General features: G+C 35.0%; 1 protein-coding gene across 1 annotated transcript in view; it reads left to right on the top strand.

The window, feature by feature from the left end:
* The window catches only part of ERC2 (ELKS/RAB6-interacting/CAST family member 2), a 278,502-nt gene that overhangs the window by 168,716 nt on the left and 89,998 nt on the right, over nucleotides 1-19,788 (top strand). Inside the window, exon 16 of the mRNA XM_026035392.1 lies at nucleotides 12,172-12,332. Within this exon, the coding sequence (XP_025891177.1) occupies nucleotides 12,172-12,332 (161 nt within the window). The remainder of the gene's footprint in view (nucleotides 1-12,171; nucleotides 12,333-19,788) is intronic.

Here is a 19,788-nt window from a genome sequence, read left to right as displayed (position 1 = left end):
AGTTATTCAAACAACTTGTACAACACTAAATTTGTCTGGATAACTCCGTTTGTATCACAAGGAGTCACTGTCAGACAGGAAGACATGTTAACAGTTCATTAGCTACAGCAAGGCAGTTGGTTAACTGGGATCATGCTGTGAATGTTTAGCTTTTCTCRACGAAATCCATTATGTGTGGAAAGGCTATAATTCTTTTCTTTCCATTTGTAGAAAGATTCTTTAATATTGCCTAATTCTTGCATCCTTTGCCTTTCTTGGCCTAAGAAAAAGGGGTAGACCATACCAATGATAAGTTTTCATCAGAGCAGCTGAATTAAAGTGCCATAATATTGTTAAACTCCTGAAAAGTAAGGTATTATTAGGGGATAACTCATTTTTGTATCCTGACATAGAAGTAACACCACTGGACTTCTCGGGGTTTCCTCAGTGTCCCTTCTACTCAATAAGATCAGGAAAAATACAGCTTTCACACAAAAAAAACTTGGAATTGCATACCTTTGTTGCCTCAGCTAAATGAAAGCTACTGAAATCTCCCACAGTTCTGTGTAGAGGTGTTCCTGGGGCATTCATCTTTGTGAAGGAAAGAAGTTTAGATGTCCTCTCTGTGCTCTCTGAAGTGATTTTGAAGGTCCTGTGTATGTACTCGGTAACTGGAGAAATTAGATATTTGAGAATGGAAATTGGTGGTCTTCCAGGCAATATGGGATCTAAAAGTGCTAAATCCTTTAATAAATAAACCTTGATTCAGACTGGAATGTCTTGGCTTGATCTTAAAGGTGATATTATGAGGGACTTCTAGCTGTTGACTAGCCTCAGAGATAATTATCTGCACATTCCAATCTTGTTCTGCCATCAGCAGTGCCTGAGGTCTAAATGAACCAAATGTTATTTCCACTAGAAGTATATTATATTTAGACTATCCTCATATCCAAATATTTCAGGTATTATTTGTATCTTGATGGAAATATGAAGTATAAAATAATTAACTATATAACCAGCATCTTAAAGTGTCTTATATATTTAAGAAAAGAGCTATGACTTCAACGATCCTTGGTAGTTTTCTGAATATGGTATTGGATGGGATGGGMGCACAGTTAAATTTTGTGTCTTTCTATTTTTGTTATCCTCTGGATGAAGGAACAAGGCTTTCTTCACAGTCCTTTCCTGAACATTTTGGAGGGCAAATCTCTTAAAATGTGATAATACAACATCAAGGATTTTGCTCGTAATGTAGATCAAATGCTCAACATTCATTTATTCTAACACCTACTGGAGCTAATTTGAAATATCAAATAGCCCAACTGAAACAATGTACATATAAATCATAAGAAGAATCATCTTTAAGTAGCAAGGACCTTGAAATGGATGGAAATGCTCTCCTGTTTATGAAAACAATGTATTTAATTTAGAATACCTACCTGCTTAGTTAACACACAAGACATCTAAACAATTTTGGTTTTGTTTTGTATGTTTTACCTGGACTAGTAAAATGAAAAATTTGATGCTTTATGATAATCAGTAAAATGGTGGGTACAGCAGAGCTTTTTGTACTCAAGTTTGTGCTTGTAGATTAAAGACTCGTACAAAGTTGCAAAAGATAGAAAGCACTAGTCTGCTGCAAATGTACATTTGTTCATAAACTCTCTCTAATAYGGTTTTAATTTATCCTTAGTTGTGAAATTTTCTGTTCACTGATAGGTGCCTTAGAACTTAAAGACTATTTCAGATGTATAACTTGATGTGGACATGGTGTCTAAAACTAAATCTTTCTCTTAATGAGAGGAACATAATAGATTATATGCAAATGAAGTAACATAAATCTGATGAGAATTATTTTACAGAATTTGAACTGTGGCAAAGGTACTTTACATAAAAGGTCCAGCAGACCCGAAATATGGTTCTGACTTATCTGGTTGAAAGTATTTAAATATATCAGTCAGTTTAAATCTCCCTGCTGAATGTTTTGAAGTCCTATCACTTAGCTTGTCTTCTTAAAGTCTTTTACCTGAAAATAGTGAATAATATCAACATGTTGATTTTTTGTTTTCTATTTATACTCTTCTGATTTTTGTTTTATGTGGGAAAGAGCCTGAGGGAATAGCTAGGAAAGCAAACTTTTAGCTGCAAAATTAAAGGTAGCTCGTGTTAATTAAGGAATCTTGTTTTCAACAAACTGTCTAAAGTAGGTACAGTTCAGGAAGTGCAATTTAGGAAGCAAGAAAGCTCTTGCTAATGTCAACAGCTTCTTGAATAATGTTGTTCTTCAGTATTTATTCAGCAGAGGTCAAAAAATTTCTTGTAATCCCTAAATAAGAAAAATTGCCTTATCACATTTTTTTGCGCATTGCACATAGAATCTATACACAGGCTGAGCAATAACTTTGAAAACCAAAAAAAATAGTAGTTGGGAAATCAATCAAGTCCTGCAGGGAAATTCTGTTGGAATATTTCAACTGTGATATCTTTAGGCCAAGAAGATAGTAAGACTAAGACACAAAGCACCACTTAATTAAGTGAATATATTAAGCAAAAGTTAAAAATTGAAGCACTCCAAGAAAAATAAGAAAATGTTGTAATATAGCCTAGATGAGCATGTTGGGAAGATAATATGGAAGAGGGGGGCTCAGTTCAACAGGTTCTAGTACCCTCCAGAAGAGGCAGCTCTGTGATAGATATATTCAGAAGCTGAAAAAGGACTCATAGATGAAGAAAATTGGATCCCAACATACCCTACTGGAGGAAGTACTCATGTAGAATTATGAGTGAAGAAGCAACTGAATTTGAAGAGAGTTAACTACCATTTTTTGTTGCCTTTCTTATTGTTTTCTTCTTCTTGGCGGATGTTATAGTATAAGCAACGTGGAATGTGACAATGAGATGAATGACAGTGCAAGTTKATAACATTCTTTCCCTCCTCCTTTTCTTAGTCTAGCAAAACAAAATACATCACTGAACAGAAATGCATTGCCAAATAAATTGCTACAGTGTTAAATGCTTGTGAGAAACAACAAACAAAAAACTTCACCGGATAGGTGAAGTCTGAGGTATGGTGCATCCATGTGCTTGAACCATAGTGTGACAGAACTGAAATCTTTGTRTTCATTGCAGGTGATGTGGTATTTTCAGTGTCCGTTTTTGGCTTTTTTTGCTTGAAAATGAATATGTTATTCAGCATTTTTGTTTTTCCTGGAAATATTTTTATTCTTTGGTAACTGCTGCTTTTGCTCACAAGCAGAGGTGATGAGTTTTCCAGGAGCTAATTTTGAGTAAAACTGTTATTTGAACATTTCCTCCTCTTTCTATCAAAGAATGATTGAGGAAGAYTTTGCAATTTCAAAGGAACAGTATTTTTCTAGTTCCTCCCACCTGATTTTCCTCTCCCATCTCTGGGATCAGAGTCTTTCCTTCCTAGTTTTATTCCTGTACGGCGTGCATGTTTGTGTAATTCTGTTTGTTCCTTCTCTTTGCAAACTTGCTTGGCGATGTTGCCTGCTTTCTCTGCTGTCACCTAGGTGTAGTGCACCTGATCTGGTGCGCAGGGCCAGGGCTCATACAAGATTGTGCTGCTTGTGGGTTGTGTGTGAAACAGTTTATGGAACAGTTTGAACTTCTCAATTTCTTTTCCTGTGTTTCACCTCTGACTCTAGAAAAATATAAATAGGTGGTTAACTAAAATATTATTTAAGTGTGTAATTATTAAGTCTTATTTATATGTAAGTATTAATATTTCTCAATAGGAGTGATTTGCAAATGGATGTGTCACAGCCAGAACTTGACTCTTTAAGRAAAGTCATGGTATGGCTGTAGACTTTTAAGAGTTACTTATATAGGGATTATTGTATTACATGCAGTAGCAATTGTTTTATTTTAATTTCTAAGCATGTAGTATGTCCAGATGTCACTGGCAGTTTTGTACCAGGCCTGTAAAACAACAAAAATGTGATATAGTTAAATAAACAGGAAAGGCACATCTGCATTAAAACAAGAGTACACGTTCAGATTTATTAGATATGAAATAGTAAAATTAATTTTTAGAAGCCACACTACTAAAGATGATACCAAATTTCCTTGATACAGAAAATACACCTGGTTATCAATTGCACAAATCTTTTTATTTCTCTTTATGCATCTTACTGTTCTTGAATTTGTATAAAAACTGTCTTAAATCTTATTTTCCAAAAGTTCTCATGTAAAATTGCCGAAGTATTTTCATACACTAGCATAACCTTAATAAGTGTTAACTTCCTTTTTCACAATGTGTAAGCGCATTGCAGAAAAATTCTCTAATGTGCATAAACTACCTGTTTTTGCAGTAAGGCTTTACACATGCCATGTGTTTCCCTGGTGTTTTTGGAAATATTCTAAGGAAGAAGCATTTCTAACTTTAATAATATATTGCGATTATGGATTAGAAAGAGCAAGGAAGTAGCTTTGTGCTGTGTAACCTAGCAAGTGTGCTAAGAATCAACTTTTTGCAAGAAAACTCCCAGTTTGCCCTCTCTCCCTGAAGTTGACCTGGTGGATGAAATAGTAGATGTGTGTATGATTCTAGGCATGCCTTCTCCAAAGATCAACATTTGTACACACTTTAGTCACCTTTTATACGTGGTGCTATTGACATTAACCAGAGAGGCCAGTCTGACAGCGCTGTACTTTAACACCAGCTAAAGAGTTGCTCTGCTCTACTTGCATGGTTTATCTAAAAGGACTCAACACTGAAATCACACGGCATAATTGTTTTCAGTCAAAAAGGCTTCTCTTCCAGCTACAATATCCTGTAGGACGACTGAGTGTTCTACTGAAATCAATGCTTGTTCAATAGCTAATTCAATTACATATTTTTTATGTTTCTGGAAACACTAGGCTGAGTACTGTAATTTATCAGTATATTACATCTAAATCTGGTTTCATTTGCACAACTATAAAACACCTTTAATGYTACTTTTGTAATTAGGTTTGCACAGTATCAGGAAAGTGCAAGTTAGAGCAGATTGAGGTCACTAGTCGTTTACAATATGCTCATATGAGGCTCCGTGGAAAAAGAGAGGAAAGTGGTAAGATGTATGAAGGAAATGTTTCATTTTCAAACTAAATGAGAAACTGTTGCAGTTGGTACTCTTTCTGTAAGAAATGGGACTGCKCAAGTGTATGATCCTATTTCCTTATGGGGAACATTTGGGTGGTTTTTGAAGTCGAATGAGGTCTATGGTGAAGTAGGCTTTGACAGTGCAAGGTTTTCTTCAGAGAAAACATGTTTGTAGAGTGAATCTTACTACACTTTGAACAGCGTATCTTTGTTGACATGTTGGGAAGATCTATTTTTTCAATTTATTTTGGCATCACAGACATCAGAATATGATAACTAGCTACTCTACCTATAACTGTATTTTGCTGTGAAAAGGACAAGTGAAGGAATTTCCAGGAAGAGTTTTGCCCTTTTGTCCCTCCTTTTCAGTTTTGCAGGAGGCCATTTTCTCATGTTCGTGCTGGCTCATACGTTGTTATGTAGTTGAATTTCATTGAGAATACTGTAATTGGAGGGGCTATTTAACAAGGTGAACTGTGTTTAAATCATGACAGTATTTCTGGGCTATAGCAGATGCCTTGTTTTTGTTTGCACTTCAAGAGAATCTTTGCTTCCGCTTGTCTAGAAAYATAGCTCTTGAGTACATAGGTTAACAAGCATCATATTTAATTTTAAAAAGGTAAATCATTTCTCACTTCACAGAATTGAAGCAATGTACAATTTTATTGTCAGAGATAAGCTTTCTTACATCTATTGTTGATTTGGGTTGCAGTTTTGTTTTGACTGACTGTTACAGATAATTTTGAAAATTATTTCATTATGCTTTTTCAATTCTAGGTGAAATCACTTATAGGCATTGGAAGTCCATATAATGAATCCAAGAAGTACATTGTTCTGGTCCTGTATTTTATTGAACTGATGTTCAGAATAAAAGGTTATGAAAGTTCTAATTGAAAAAAATCAAGGAAGTTAATTTTTTAATCTATTTCCCAGAAATGTCTGGAAAATCCTACATAAATATAGTAAAGACAAGTTATTAGTCATTCTATCAGATGTATATATCTTCTAATCCTTAATAATCTATGGGGAGGTCATGGTTTCCATTAAATTCTAGATTTTTTTTTTTTTTCCCTTTGGTGATGGACATCAGGTATCACCATCAGAAAGCCATCTCGGTTAAGATGATTGCTCGCCCAAATGGGACAGCAAGTAAGCAAATGATAAGGAAACTGAAGTACATCCTCTTTTTTCACGGTGATCCCTACAGGTCTAGATGGGAAGTTTGTAACATGTCTATATGATCTCTCTTCTTTAGTAGAACAAAATTAAGCTATATGTATTATCAATGTCAATATAATTATCAATATAATATTTAGCAATAGTATTAAACATTTCWAAACCTTCTTTACGCAGTTAAGTAATCCGAATAAGGTTGTGATTTCAGATACTGCAGCATGGTATCCTGCTTGATAATTGTGTTCCTGTGGACTTGGTGAACTGTTTCATGCGGATTGCAGCATTTGCAGTCCTACTGACACTGCATTGCTGGGCGATATTGCYGAGCTCTGCTTGCTTAGTCTGAGATCTGAAAACACAAACTGAACAGTTATCCTGGATTTTATAAATCTTCTGCTTACTTTTCTGTCAAAACATTCACTGAGGATGTTTGTTTCAAAGCTTATATATGTTCTAGAGTATGGCTACATTTTTTCTTCTCTGTCCACATCCAAAGTTGTATGAAACACGTGTCTGAATTTTCTGTTTAAAAAAGTTCAGGAACAACATAAYTATACCACTGTCATTAGATCTGTTTCCTGCATTTAAAAGCTTTGATGGGAACAAGTCAGAGGTGAGGAATTTGACTATGGAGGAGAAATGGGATGGGAAGAAAGTGGAGGGCAGGGYGACAAGGAATGCATTTTGATGTCTTGCAAAGCTCAGTATGACACTTTGCTACGTCTGTTCCCTTTTGTGTAAAACATGTTTGCAATGAAGCTGAGTAGGCAGTTGTACACAGGAGAAATTACCATTAGAAACAGAAACAAGGTATTTGCAAACTGTAGGACTGCAGGACTGCCGGCCGCAGGACAGTGTTGGCAATTTTAAGAGCAGTAGGCGCGTATGACTTGCATTGCATCTCCTGTAGGCATATATTTGACTTTATTGTGAGGTCAAAATGTTCTATGCATGGCCAGCAAACACTGGCACAACCTTAAGGTGCCTGACACACTTTCTGTCCTTGCGACAAACAGCAGACAAGCTGTAAGCATAAAGAGCTGAAGTCTGCTGCCTGATTCAGAAAAGCTAATATGTGAATATCTGTGTGTACAAATGGATTTTTACACACAAATAATGTATTAWTTTCCCTCATCTCTATGAATATATTATCTATATACTTTAGCCCAGTGACACAATGATTTTGCACTAAAACAACCAAGGGAAACAATAAGGAATTTGGTGTTTCCTTTTCTTGCAATCTCACGAAAGACAGTTCTCTTGYAAATGGAGAAAAGGGCCTTTAGAAAAAGAAAAAAGATGGATTTTTAAAATGACTGAATTGTTAAATAAAACCCACATAAACAGTACTGAGCAAATGTCACAAACCCAGTTAACTTTTTTTAATAATAATGTTTGATATTCTTGTCTTAAAGAAAAGTCAAGAAACTGTTACAAACTAGTAGGTTTTAGTCCAAAATGACCTATGTATACTAACATAAAATTAAGTTTGAAGTAGGTTGATGGAGTTACATGGTTACCAGTATTGAAAAAGTAAGGGAAATCCAGATTTCTTGCTTTTATCACTAATATTGTTCAAATGAAGAGCTAACCCTTTAAAGATAGCATTGCTAATAATATTCATCTTGATTCTTGGAGGGTTRATCACACTCCATCATCCTGCAGAAATAATATCATACTTGAACTGAAAAAGATACATGGTATTGTCTTTCTACCTCTTTATTCCCACAACCTGGAACTAYACTATGTTAATGTGAGCTATGCTGAGCCAGATCCAATTTGGAATTAAGAACGCTCCGGGGCATTTTTAATAAACTGTCATTCACTTGAACTCTAACCTGCTTTAATTTGCAGAATGCAGCAAGGCAGATGTATTCTCCTTCCCCATTCATTGCTTTTTCTTATATTAGTGTGAAAAARTGCTGAATTGGACTTGAAGACATGAGGCTGCAGAAGTAGTTAGAAAGCATTCATTTAAAATAGGCACAAAGCTAAGCAAGAGGAAGCAATCGGTTTCTTGTCCCTCTGAAATGTACACTTAAATTCAGGTATTGACAATGTTTAGTCAAATCCTTGGGATGCTGAAGACAGTTAAGCTTTCATGAAAGTATATATATGAAAAAGGCGTTTATTGGAAAACTCAGTTGATAAAACACAGCTGTTGTCTTTCAAAAACAGAAAAAAACAGCAAATGTATTCAGGGCACAAAGTACTTCTCCAGTAGGAACTGTCTCCAATGGAAGTCTTCCAATAAACTCATGGGAGTTTACACAAAACCATGGATTCGTATGGATTCATGGCTGCCTGCAAGGGCTTACTGCAGGCCTTGGAGGAACAAGTTTAGCATAGCTTGCATAGTGGCCATGCCTGCACTAACTTCAGCATATGAAATAGTTTAAAATGTTGCCTGGATTTTAGAAAGTGTTACTAATAAGCAGTAATTAGTTCGAGAGTCTTTTCCGTATTTATTTATTAATGAAGCACATGCAATAAGTAATTGACATCCTTCAGTTTGGAAGGAAAGTGGCTGGATGAGGTATCATAGGTAATAAATATAATCATCAAAACAAACTTTATGTTGATCTTTTGTACAAGGATATAGAAATTAAGTAAAAGTATTCCTTGTTGTTACYTGACTGATCCATCAATAGGAGGCTCAGTTCAATGGGTGACAGTGGAGAACCTCAAAAACTGAAAGGCAGGATCATGCCGGTCTTGTTGTTTTCTACATGCATGGGCCCAAACGGCACCAAAATAAGAATTTGCCATAGCTCAGAAAGCTTAAAATTTTGCACTGGTAATACTGACTTTATCCACATTCCTTGCAGAAGGACTAAAAGATGTAGTGAAGCAACTTTTATCCTTGTATTTTCTACCATTGTTTAATTCTATTATCAAGGAAGAGAATACACACTTTTGATTTGTTTTACACAGCCTTTTTTCCTCTGTTTTCTAGATAAATCTAGGTAGAATTACTTCAAATTTAATTTTAAGCTATAATGTAGGCACAATGGCTATATAATAAACATGTACATAAGGTGGTTCTGTATGTAACTKTAGCATCACATTTAGATTTGATAAAATCTTTGCTAATAGGATATTTGAAAATCAGTTTCTTTTATAAATGACTCATTCAAGTGTTGCTACTCTGAGTGTTGCTGAGACAGTTACATGAACTTGAGTGATATTCATTTCAATGGAGAAAGAACCGCAAGGCAGATAATGTGTTGAAAATGCAAATTAAAGTGTAACTTTTAAAACTGTACAAATTAATGGCTTATGGCTTGAAAAACTTTTTAAATTTTCATTTTTTTCCATCTATCTTAAAATCTAGTCAATTTTGTCTAGTAGCATGTGAGTATAAATATACTTTAACAAATCCTCAGGGTTTTTTTCCACAATTTAATTCCTTTAAATAATTTAAAATATAGCTGATGTTTTATATAAGTAATTAGGCAAGCATTCAATCAATCAACAGATTGGATACTAAATGCAGCTGAACTTGAAGGAAAGGAGGAGGACAGTATTAGAGATACAGCAGTGGTGCTGTTTCTTTTTAGGTCATCTGCCACACAAATCTACAACTGCGGAGTGACATGAGAGACTGTCTTGAAGCAAGAATCTGTATGAATGAATGATTTTGCAGTCTTGAATTCTTACTACTATTTCCATTAATGTATGCTACCTGGAGTTAAGTAACAGTCTGGAGTTTTTATTATATGGTTTTCAGCAGAAACTATGCAGTTTTTAAGAAACACAAGGAAGAAATTAAGAAATAGCTCAAGAATGCAGGGAGAACATAATGTTTAAGTAGTTGAGGCTTGTTCTTTTGAGAGACAGTATGAATTTGTGTTTGTGTGTATTAAAATAGAAAATTAACTATCTGATGTTGTATTAAACAGTATATTTTTGAAGAAACACGATCCATCTCCTACTGTTATTTTTCTTCAGTGCGAGGGCAGCTTTTTTTATTACCTATTTCTATTTTATTTTCTCTTAGCTACTTTTACCATGAAAAGATACTAGATTTTTCAGGTTTGTCTAAAGCCCTCATCTGCCTTCAGGGCCTGCTTTACTGCAATCTTGCACCTGCACAATGTGGAGGGGAAAGCTGGCAGTCCTTGTTCTTTCATTTATACCAGTAGCACACTGATTTTCCTTCCTAATGTAAGAAAAAAGTAAGATTGTGCTGAGAAGATCAGTACATTAAATGCAAATTGGTAATTCTGATTCTGTCCTGGTGAAATATAACTTCTTAGGTATATGGAGCATGCTAYGATATCTATTGATTTTTATTTATTWTTTTTTTTATTATTATTTTTTTCACCTAGCATGTTTGTTATAAGGACTGCAGATGCAGCTGGTGTGCACTGGTCAGGTCATCTATGTATCATTTCCAAACAAGGTGTGCATCTGCTGATTATAATTCAGTAGTGACTGTATTATTAATTTTACTTTACTGAACCTATTATGTGGGAAGCAAGCAAAACAATGTGTTCAAAAAGAAAAGCAGCCTGTAAACACGAATTGCGTGCACATAGGGTTTAAATAACAGAAGTGGGTAAGTAACAGTTAAGCACAGATACTGGGAAAAGCATCATATTGTCTTTGTAGACATGCTTATGATATGACTACAGCTCTGAATATTGTCAGACTTTGTCACTTTATGAAAGTACACACTTTTGAATGACTTAACATGAACAACATGCTATAGAAGAAGCATTTAGATGGGATATATTCCAGGTGTTCCTTCTCTCTCTCTCTCTCATTTCATTTTACTTAGATGTTCTTCCCAAAATGCTGGCTAACTTATAAAATGTTAATATTTGGACAAAGGAGGTGAGAAAGAAAATACAGGAAATGTGGCATTCATTATTTATATCACTGTATCTCCAGAAAATAAATGAATTCTCTGTTGTATACTTGTGCCTTTTAATATAAACTGTATCGTTTGAATGCTTGTGTAAAAATGGGGAAATCACACTGAAATATCCTAGTCAGCACAGGCTTCTCGGGACCACCTGGTTCAGGGAATGTCGTGATTCACTGCACAAGTAAATTTTGCTGCCACTGGACAGTTGTCGTGTGGAACTTCCTTTCTCATATTGTTCTTTAAGTACTAAAAAATAATATGGCTGATCTTTTTAATTTTAAATCGTGTTTTTGAAAATTTGGATGCTTTCTGAGTTCCTGCAATAAGCAATTTACTCAAAATTCATCTGATACCAATGTCAAAGGGAGATAGGTATTACCCTTATTTTCCTACATTTCTTAGCTATTTCAGCATTTTTCACAGTTCTGAGGAAAATAACTTCCTTTCTTAGAACAGCAGCAGACAAATATAGTACAAAAACTGGAGGTCATGCAGTCCACTCTTCTGTTTAAAGCAGGCATCATTTCAAATGAAATTTTCCAAGCACAGAGAATCTACAACTTATGTGGAGTTGGAACTTATATGGAACTTAATCTAGTGCAAAAGTACATGTGCATTTTTGGTTACAAGTATTTGAAATTCGTGATCAATTTTATTTTAAAAATATATGTCTGCATCTCAAACTTGTGAAATTGCTATCATAATGAGTTACAACCATTTTGTCCTTCAATAATATAAGTGATGTAGGAAATATGAATTGTGGGTGTACAAGGTAGTTGCTCAAGTTGAATAGTTTTTGTCAGTTCTGGTTTGTATAAATTTTGCTCATTACTTAGATGGATTTAAAAATATTAAGTTTTAATCTTTAAAGACTTTCAAAAACAATTAAAAAGAGATAGATTTTATTAGCTGTTTACTTCAAAATAGTTTTTTTTGTTTGTTTCCTTTTGTTTTGTGTGTCTTTCTTTCTGCAGTTTASCTAAAGGTTTGCCATCTTGTACCAAACGTGAAGCTTAAAAAGTTCTCTCAATTTTAGGTAGAAGAGCTGATGAATGCACTGGAAAAAACTAGACAAGAATTAGATTCTACCAAAGCCCGTCTTGCCTCAACACAGCAGTCTTTGGCTGAGAAGGAAGCACATCTGGCTAACCTAAGAATAGAGCGGAGAAAACAGCTTGAAGAAATTCTAGAAATGAAGTGAGTAAATTTATTTCTTTAATTTCTAGAAAAGAAAATAGAATTATTTATTGCAATAAGAGATTTCTTCTCTAAATGTTTTATCTTGTGAGTATCTTGTATAAATCAGAAATTTATTATAATTAATTTTTGGAATTAGTCACTGAAATAAGTGTATGTCAAACAAGCTTTATAAAAACTGCTACATTGCAACAGAATATTAGAAATTTTTTTTATGAATATGGTGTTTTCAAAAGTAGGTCATGAAAGCTATCTAAAGACTCGGACACCTTCTGACAGAATAATGACAGTTTGAGTAATTGTAATATAGGAAAACAGCATTTCTTCATCTGGCTTCTCTCTGATACTTTAAGATCATTTATTAACTGACAATAATGGCCCTCATTTCTATTTATCATTTTATTATATAATGCTGAGTGATTACAGTTTTTGAGTGTTGGCTTGCAGTAAAATAGGCATGAATTTTGTGTGTTTAAGAACATTCATGATGATTTCCTATGCTTATATAATGTTCAAGTTCCAAACATAACTTTGCATTCTAGACCCATCTGGCTGACATTGTCAAAATCCATCTTAATTTACTGGCTATAATCACTTGTCAGTTTTAGATAACTTCTTCAGTGGTCATTACATGTACCCATATAGAATCTGTTATTTAAGGAAGTTTAGACTAAAACTAGATGGAATCTTAATCTACCTCATTATCTGGTTCATCTTTTTCAACTGGTAACTAGATCAGTACCCTTTAAAGAAAAGTCAGTTTCATAGGGGGAGATAAACATCTAGCTGTTCTTAACTTGATTCTAATATGTGAAAAGACAAGATTTATTGTAAAGAATTCCATAGTTCCAAAGTTTGGAGAAGGGTTTGCATTTGCGTGTTGCTTTCTAAATATGTGTTTTTTTTCCAAATGTCTACAAAAATACTACTATATTAGTTCTCAAGGAAATATTTTTTGTTATGGGTGTATTATTTTCCCACTGCACACATAACTCATGCTGACATTAATGGAAGTTACACATACATTTAACAGCAAAAGGCACCATGTGTTCAAATCCATCATTTTGCCTAATTGTCGTAATGTTTTGTGCTTTTTCTATTTCTGGGCATAATAAAATCAATGAGCTTATTATGTTTAAATCTATTGCAAAAAAACTACTTCTGCATTGCAAAATGTGGCAAAAGTCATGATAAGAATTTTAAGAAAGTGTATTTATCATCCATAGAAATGTTTCAACTGGCCTGAAATTAGAGATGACTAGTTAGAAATATGTATCAAGACTACTTTTTTTCTAGATAGTGTTTTTGTTATTGAAGAAGTCCACCAGATAGAAGGGGCCTCCTGAAAATATTAGAAGGCTTGCCTAGAAAAACTTGTTATTTTGTAATGTCAAAAAAAAAAAAAGGAGGGTAAGAGCAGTTTCTGCTCTGTGATGTGGTGGATTTTTTGAGKTTTTTCAGAAAGGTCATATTTGTACAGCATAGTTTCAGACCACAAGGCATCCAAAATGCTTTCATAGAGATGTCCTTTCCTACATGGTGGCAGCTGATAAAACTCTCTGATAAATACACTCATAACAAAATTAGAATCATAGAATCATAGAATCATAGAATGCCGAAGGTTGGAAGGGACCTCAGAGGTCATCGAGTCCAACCCCCCTGCTCACGCAGGGTCACCTAGAGCACGTGGCACAGGGCTGCATCCAAGCGGGTTTTAAAGATCTCCAAAGAAGGAGACTTAGAAAATTAGATAGCTGGATAGCTAGATAATCGTGGATTTATATAAATGTTTATTAAAATTGCTTTATGTGTATATGTGAAGTAAATGCCTTCTGTTATGTAAAGTGAGTTTGCTGTATGGGTTAGACCATTGCCACCTTTTTAGAAGTTGTCAGAATTATTTCCCCTTTGGGGAAAGCCTGGGGAAGCAGTAAGCATAGAAGAAAATCTAATGCCATGTGAAAAAATATAACAATTATTGTCACTTTACTTGTTGGTTCCATTTGTTAGATGATACATACTTTTTTTTCTGCAAGCACTGAATTAATAATGCAAAAATGTCATAAAATCTTAAGCTCTTAAATTTACTTTCTGCAGCACAAGATAACTACATAAATTCTTAAATTAAGAAATGAGACTCCATTATGGTTTTATATTAATTTGACTTTTCAGTGACTGAATTCCTTGTGATAATCACTGCACTTTGTTGTAGGGAACTCTGGGACTAATCCCAAAAAATATACAAAATAATGGACTCTATGTTTTGACTTGGAGATGAATAAATTCCTAATTTTTTGATATCTGACAGTTGTTAACTGTTTCCTTTGGCAGTCAACTCAGTATACTGTTGGAGCTCTCAGACCATCACAATTTCCTGTTCTTGTTTGAAAGATTTGGGATAATATGCTCGTTTTGCACGTAGTTCATGTTATCACTGGTGTGTATTGCTAAGTCAGTCTTGTTTGAAATGACTTTGCTGCAAGATTCCCTAAAAATTTCTGAAGGAAGAATATATATTTTCCCCGTGTGGGAAAAGTCATTGCTTTAGCAACAAACTTGTTCATTAAAGATAGTACTTATTTGAATAACAAAATCAGAATTGTTTTGTTGGCAACAATTTTTATATTCGGTTTTTCAGCATGTTATCTTATGGTAACAAAGAATGGCCTTTGTTTAAGAAGGCCCATCATTTTTTTCGTTGCAAATATTGGATAAATGTTGCTTTTCCCTGTTATTCTGTATGTTTATTTTAACAGCACCTGTGCATAGTCAGGATGAAATATTTGTGGGAAAAAGGGGATAACTTTCTTTTTTTTCCCTGCAAAGATTCAGTACCACCAGCTGCCACTCTTTGCACAAGAGCTGAATGCTGCACTGTTACCTCCTGGATTAGTGGCTCAACCCATGTGCCAAACAAGGAGAAGGCAGCTGCATTTCCCACTAGATGCCAATGTCAAGTAGGAGTTGCTGGTCTGGGGCTGCTTGGCTCGACAAATTGAGTGAAAAGAATGAGGAGTTCAATAGAGCAGGCAGAAAATTTGTCCTGCTGTAGGAAAGAGCACATAACTTGTCACCATGTCTGACTGGTTCTCCTTTCTTTTAGTGCATGAGGTTCAAATATGGATATATAAAAATGAGTTCTAGTGAAATTTTGAGGAGGTTGCAGGGATAAAAAGAGACACTGAATGAATTCTGGAAGTCAGGGATCACAGTCTATGGAGAAGACTTTGTAAGATGTGAAACTAGAGAGTCACAGGAAGACAATGTTTTATGGAGTATTAATAGTAGAAGTATAAGCAAGTTCACTGTTCATCTGGTTTTCCCCAGACATTCTTTTTTTTTTTCTCCATCTATAAATTTTACCTGCGTAGAAGCTGGAGGTGTCACATCTGCGTAGCAGTTCAGTAGGAGCTTTAGCTCTGACAAAAGCTGTTAGATGTTCAGAGAATCTAGACATGTTTCCAGTGCCTGGACAAATCAGCTCGTGTCCTTTCCTTACCTTCTCTTATTACTGTTTCAATCCATCACCATCTCAGACTGGCACTTGTGAAAGGGGTGGAAGGGCACTTAACATATTTTTCTCTATTTCCATCCTACTTGCACCACCCCAAGAGGCTGTGTCATCCAGAGAATAGTGGTTTCTTGCTCATCTCTGTGTATACAGCTATGGCCAAACGGGTTTCTGAAGTGTCTGTGTGAGTAGTAATTCCAGTGCGTCTGGAACATTTCAGTGTATTAGTCACCTATTCTGTGCATGCACAGTCCAGAAGTGGGAGATCTACTGATAGGAAAATTCCTGATGTAAATGCAGGAACTCTGCTTGTATTAGTCCTTAAGTTAATTGCCTTTTTGTTAGGATCTTCCATACAGCAGCAAGAATGAGAAAAACATTGTAGCAAGGCAGGGGGAAATGGGCAGATGACTTAAGGGTGGGACTACTTTTTGAAAGTGCTTAAAACCCACTTTTTAAAACCACTTAAACCTATTGCTTTCCTACAGACACTGTCTGCTTTCTATGTTATAGCTATACAGTGATCGTTCCTGAAAAGAAGGCAAAGGAGCAGGAAACTGGCCTACATTGGAAACTGAGGTATTTGCTCACCAAGTGTGATCAAAGATGCCTAGTTTAGGCTCCTTTAAAAAATGCTAGTGTATTGAAGGATTATTCTAAAATGGGCCCACACTTCTCTTGCAGACAACTCTAGGTTAAAATATTGCTGGATATGTGACTTTAAAAGATATTCTTTGGTTTGAAATTTAAGCAAATATAACAGGGTCTGATATATGTCGTTGAAGTACTATTCTGACACTAGGATGCATGTAATCTTTTGTGTGTGTATGTATATATAAAATAAATATCTTAGGTTTGACAGAAAGATAACTAAATCTTAGTTTGTATTTGAGAAAGATAGCTGTGATAGTTTCTTTGCCATATGTATTTAAAATTTTAATAGGCTAGATAACAGATGCTTACATAAATAGATGTGGAGAAAAAATAATTTCTGAATATAGTTGACCTTCTTGTAGAGTTTTATTAGAGACTCTTCTGACTTGCTTCAGCTGTAGTAATATACACTCTAAGCACATTCTGTTGGTGGAGAGCAAGGTGATTGTCTCAAAAACTTGAACCATCTCAAATGTAGAACACTGGACCGTTTTTTAGTAACCTGTGGACTGCTTCCATTTAATTGTAGGATTCATGCTGAGCTTGTAGAGAGTCATATCCCAAGTTAAATACAAACAAAACAGCAGGATGTTGATACAACTGTGACTTCCATAGGAAGTAGTTAGAATGGTAATGTGGTCTCCTTCTAACTTGGGTGGAAAGTCTCTTGTGACTTCTTTTGCCCCACAGACCTGTAACACAGCATGCCTTGACTAACATTTTTGACACCAACTTGCAAGCACCATAAAGATTAGAGAAAGCCAAATGAAGGCTTTGTTCTCTGGAACAGAAGCTTTCTTGAGTAAAATGAAGAGATGTTTTTCTTTTGTAAACAATGAAGGGGCACAAAGCAATAAAATGTTTCTGAGAGCAGAATGAGTGAACTGTTTGCTTGCAAAAGCACTTCATATATTTAAAGACACATGGCTGTCACCAGCTTCCTGTATACTTGCATCTTATATGTTCAGACTGAAATCATAACATATTTTGATTTTGTTTTATAGAGTAGATATATTTGAAATCTAATCAGATTGGGGAGGAAGTGTGCCATTTCTCTTCATTTTTTTCCCTTATTAAGCCACTAACTTCCAAAATGTATTTGTGCCTTCTGTTCAAGGTTGGTGAGATCAATTTAGGATTTCTCTCAAATATGATATGCGATGCTAGATTTTGCCTGCTTTTATGTGGATATCTCCATAAATAGATCTGAAGCATCTCCCACATTTCCAGTCACATTTAGACAGCAGAAGAACACAGCAGCAACTTTTGAATGTGTTTCCTTCCCCAGAGAAGAATATCTTTTTGTAGCACGAAAAAGCTTTTGTGCTTTTTATGTCACAAAGAGTTTTGCTGAATACAAGAAAGAAAGAATGATTCAACATAGTAGTAAGTAACATGTTATTTTGAATGGGTATTGTTTTTGGTCAAGTTTTTTTCTTCATTTTATGATTGCTTTCATTTAAGCATCATGTGTTTCTGTGAGTAAAGTTCTCACCAAACTACTGGAGTTTAATCCTACAGAGTTTCTGAGAATTGTTCCTTCTAGCAGGAGGCTTTGCTCCTGGCTCTCTAGATGTAAAGAATTTCCTCTAAGCTCTTGTGACCCATGTGGTCAGAGGTGTCTGCTAGGCAGGAAAGGATTTTAACTGTACTTGTAACCCTATATCCTAGTATCATGCTTTCCTTGCTGATTKTGCTACCATTCATTCTCAGCCTTTTCCAGTACCCTCCTTTAACAGAAAAGCAGAGATATGGAGCTGGAGGTCAGTGCCCATGCAAGCATCTTGTGTTGAAAATTTCACAGTGGCGGGTTTGCTGGCAGCAGTACTTCCTCTAGTAATTTCCAAAGAATCTAAGTGGTAGAGAGTTACTATAGGGGTTACTATAGATGCTTTATAAGGAGAGACTGAAAGTCTCTTTGATTTTGGAGAAGAGATGGCTGGTGGAGGAGGATATGGTTGAAGCTGATAATCACAGAGGTGGGGATAAGCTGAATGCAGAACTGTTGTTTGCCAAATCCCTCAGCAAGAGAAGTTTCAGATACTTGTGGAAATTAATCAATGACTGAAAAGAGGTAGAAGAAACCTGCCTTATGGAGGGGCTGGTGACACCTGGAACTTGCTTGCCCAGAGGGCAAATAGCATCAGCTGGTTCAAAAGAGGTTGGATAAATTCATGGATGTGAGAGGTCCATAAATGGTTACTTTTTTTTACTTTTTTTTTTTAATCTTTGACTGTATTTGAACTATTCTCTGACAGTGTATTTTGTCTCTTAAGTATAAGCACTTTCCTTCTATGTTGCTGTCTTACACTGAAATAAACTGGCTAGTGATCAGATGATTTTCAGCCTTTTCTTCTCCTCTTTTTCCCTGTGAACAGGATACCAAGTCTACTAATATACTCTGAGAATATTAAAGGCCATACTCTGAATAGCCTCCTCCCTGTTTTGTTGAACAACAGAAAATAAGTGGATTGCAAGAATGAGAAATGACAGTTACTTTCTCTAGGGATGGGATTTCATGCAAGACAGACAGAATTCACACTGATTCAGGTTTACAGATGTCACAAGCTACTTCTAGGAGTTTGAGGTGGTGAATCTTTTAATACTACTTTGGTAATTTAAATGACTTCTATTTGCAAGTGGAAATTTGAAGAAACAATTTCAGTAAAAATCATAACACTTATTTCTCCTCTTTTTATCATCTTTAAATGAAAATGATTTTTTGGGTTGAACTAACAAATACATTGGAGCTGAATGGGTTTGAAATATTCAGTATGCAACACTTGAGTAGTGCATAAAAGTAAGAGAAGAACAGAAATTTTGCCATTATGAGTTAGTATTCAGTGAAATTGGAGCAATGATGAAAGGAATAGAATGAAAATCAAACCCTGGATTCTTCCAAAGGAAAATTATATTTTGAAGTATATTTTCTAAGGAAACTTCATATTATTATTCCAAGTTAACTGACTGTAGTGTTTGACATGTAAACATTTAGATGAAGAAACAGCAGCTTATAAGCTTTTTTTCAAAGAAAGGCTAGTTTTTTTTCCTGCTTATCTTTGTGCTACATCATTTTTTTAATTATTATTATTTTTATGTAAGGAAAAAAGAAGCCTCAAAAACATTTTAGCCGAAGTTCTCCCAGCACTGATCTAGAGAAAACTATATGCTGTTTGTTTTAAGTGCTTTTATTAGCTAAAAAGTTAGTAATGGTAAAAGTGATGAAATAGGTTGATAGTGTTTTGAACTTGAGCCAGCATGGAAACATGAAAGTTTCCATCTCAGATAGTA

The sequence above is a fragment of the Nothoprocta perdicaria genome, unplaced genomic scaffold, assembly GCF_003342845.1.
Source record: "Nothoprocta perdicaria isolate Ctin4 unplaced genomic scaffold, notPer1 scaffold_16, whole genome shotgun sequence".
Lineage (NCBI taxonomy): Eukaryota > Metazoa > Chordata > Aves > Tinamiformes > Tinamidae > Nothoprocta > Nothoprocta perdicaria.
This window is presented reverse-complemented; position numbering and strand designations above follow the sequence as displayed.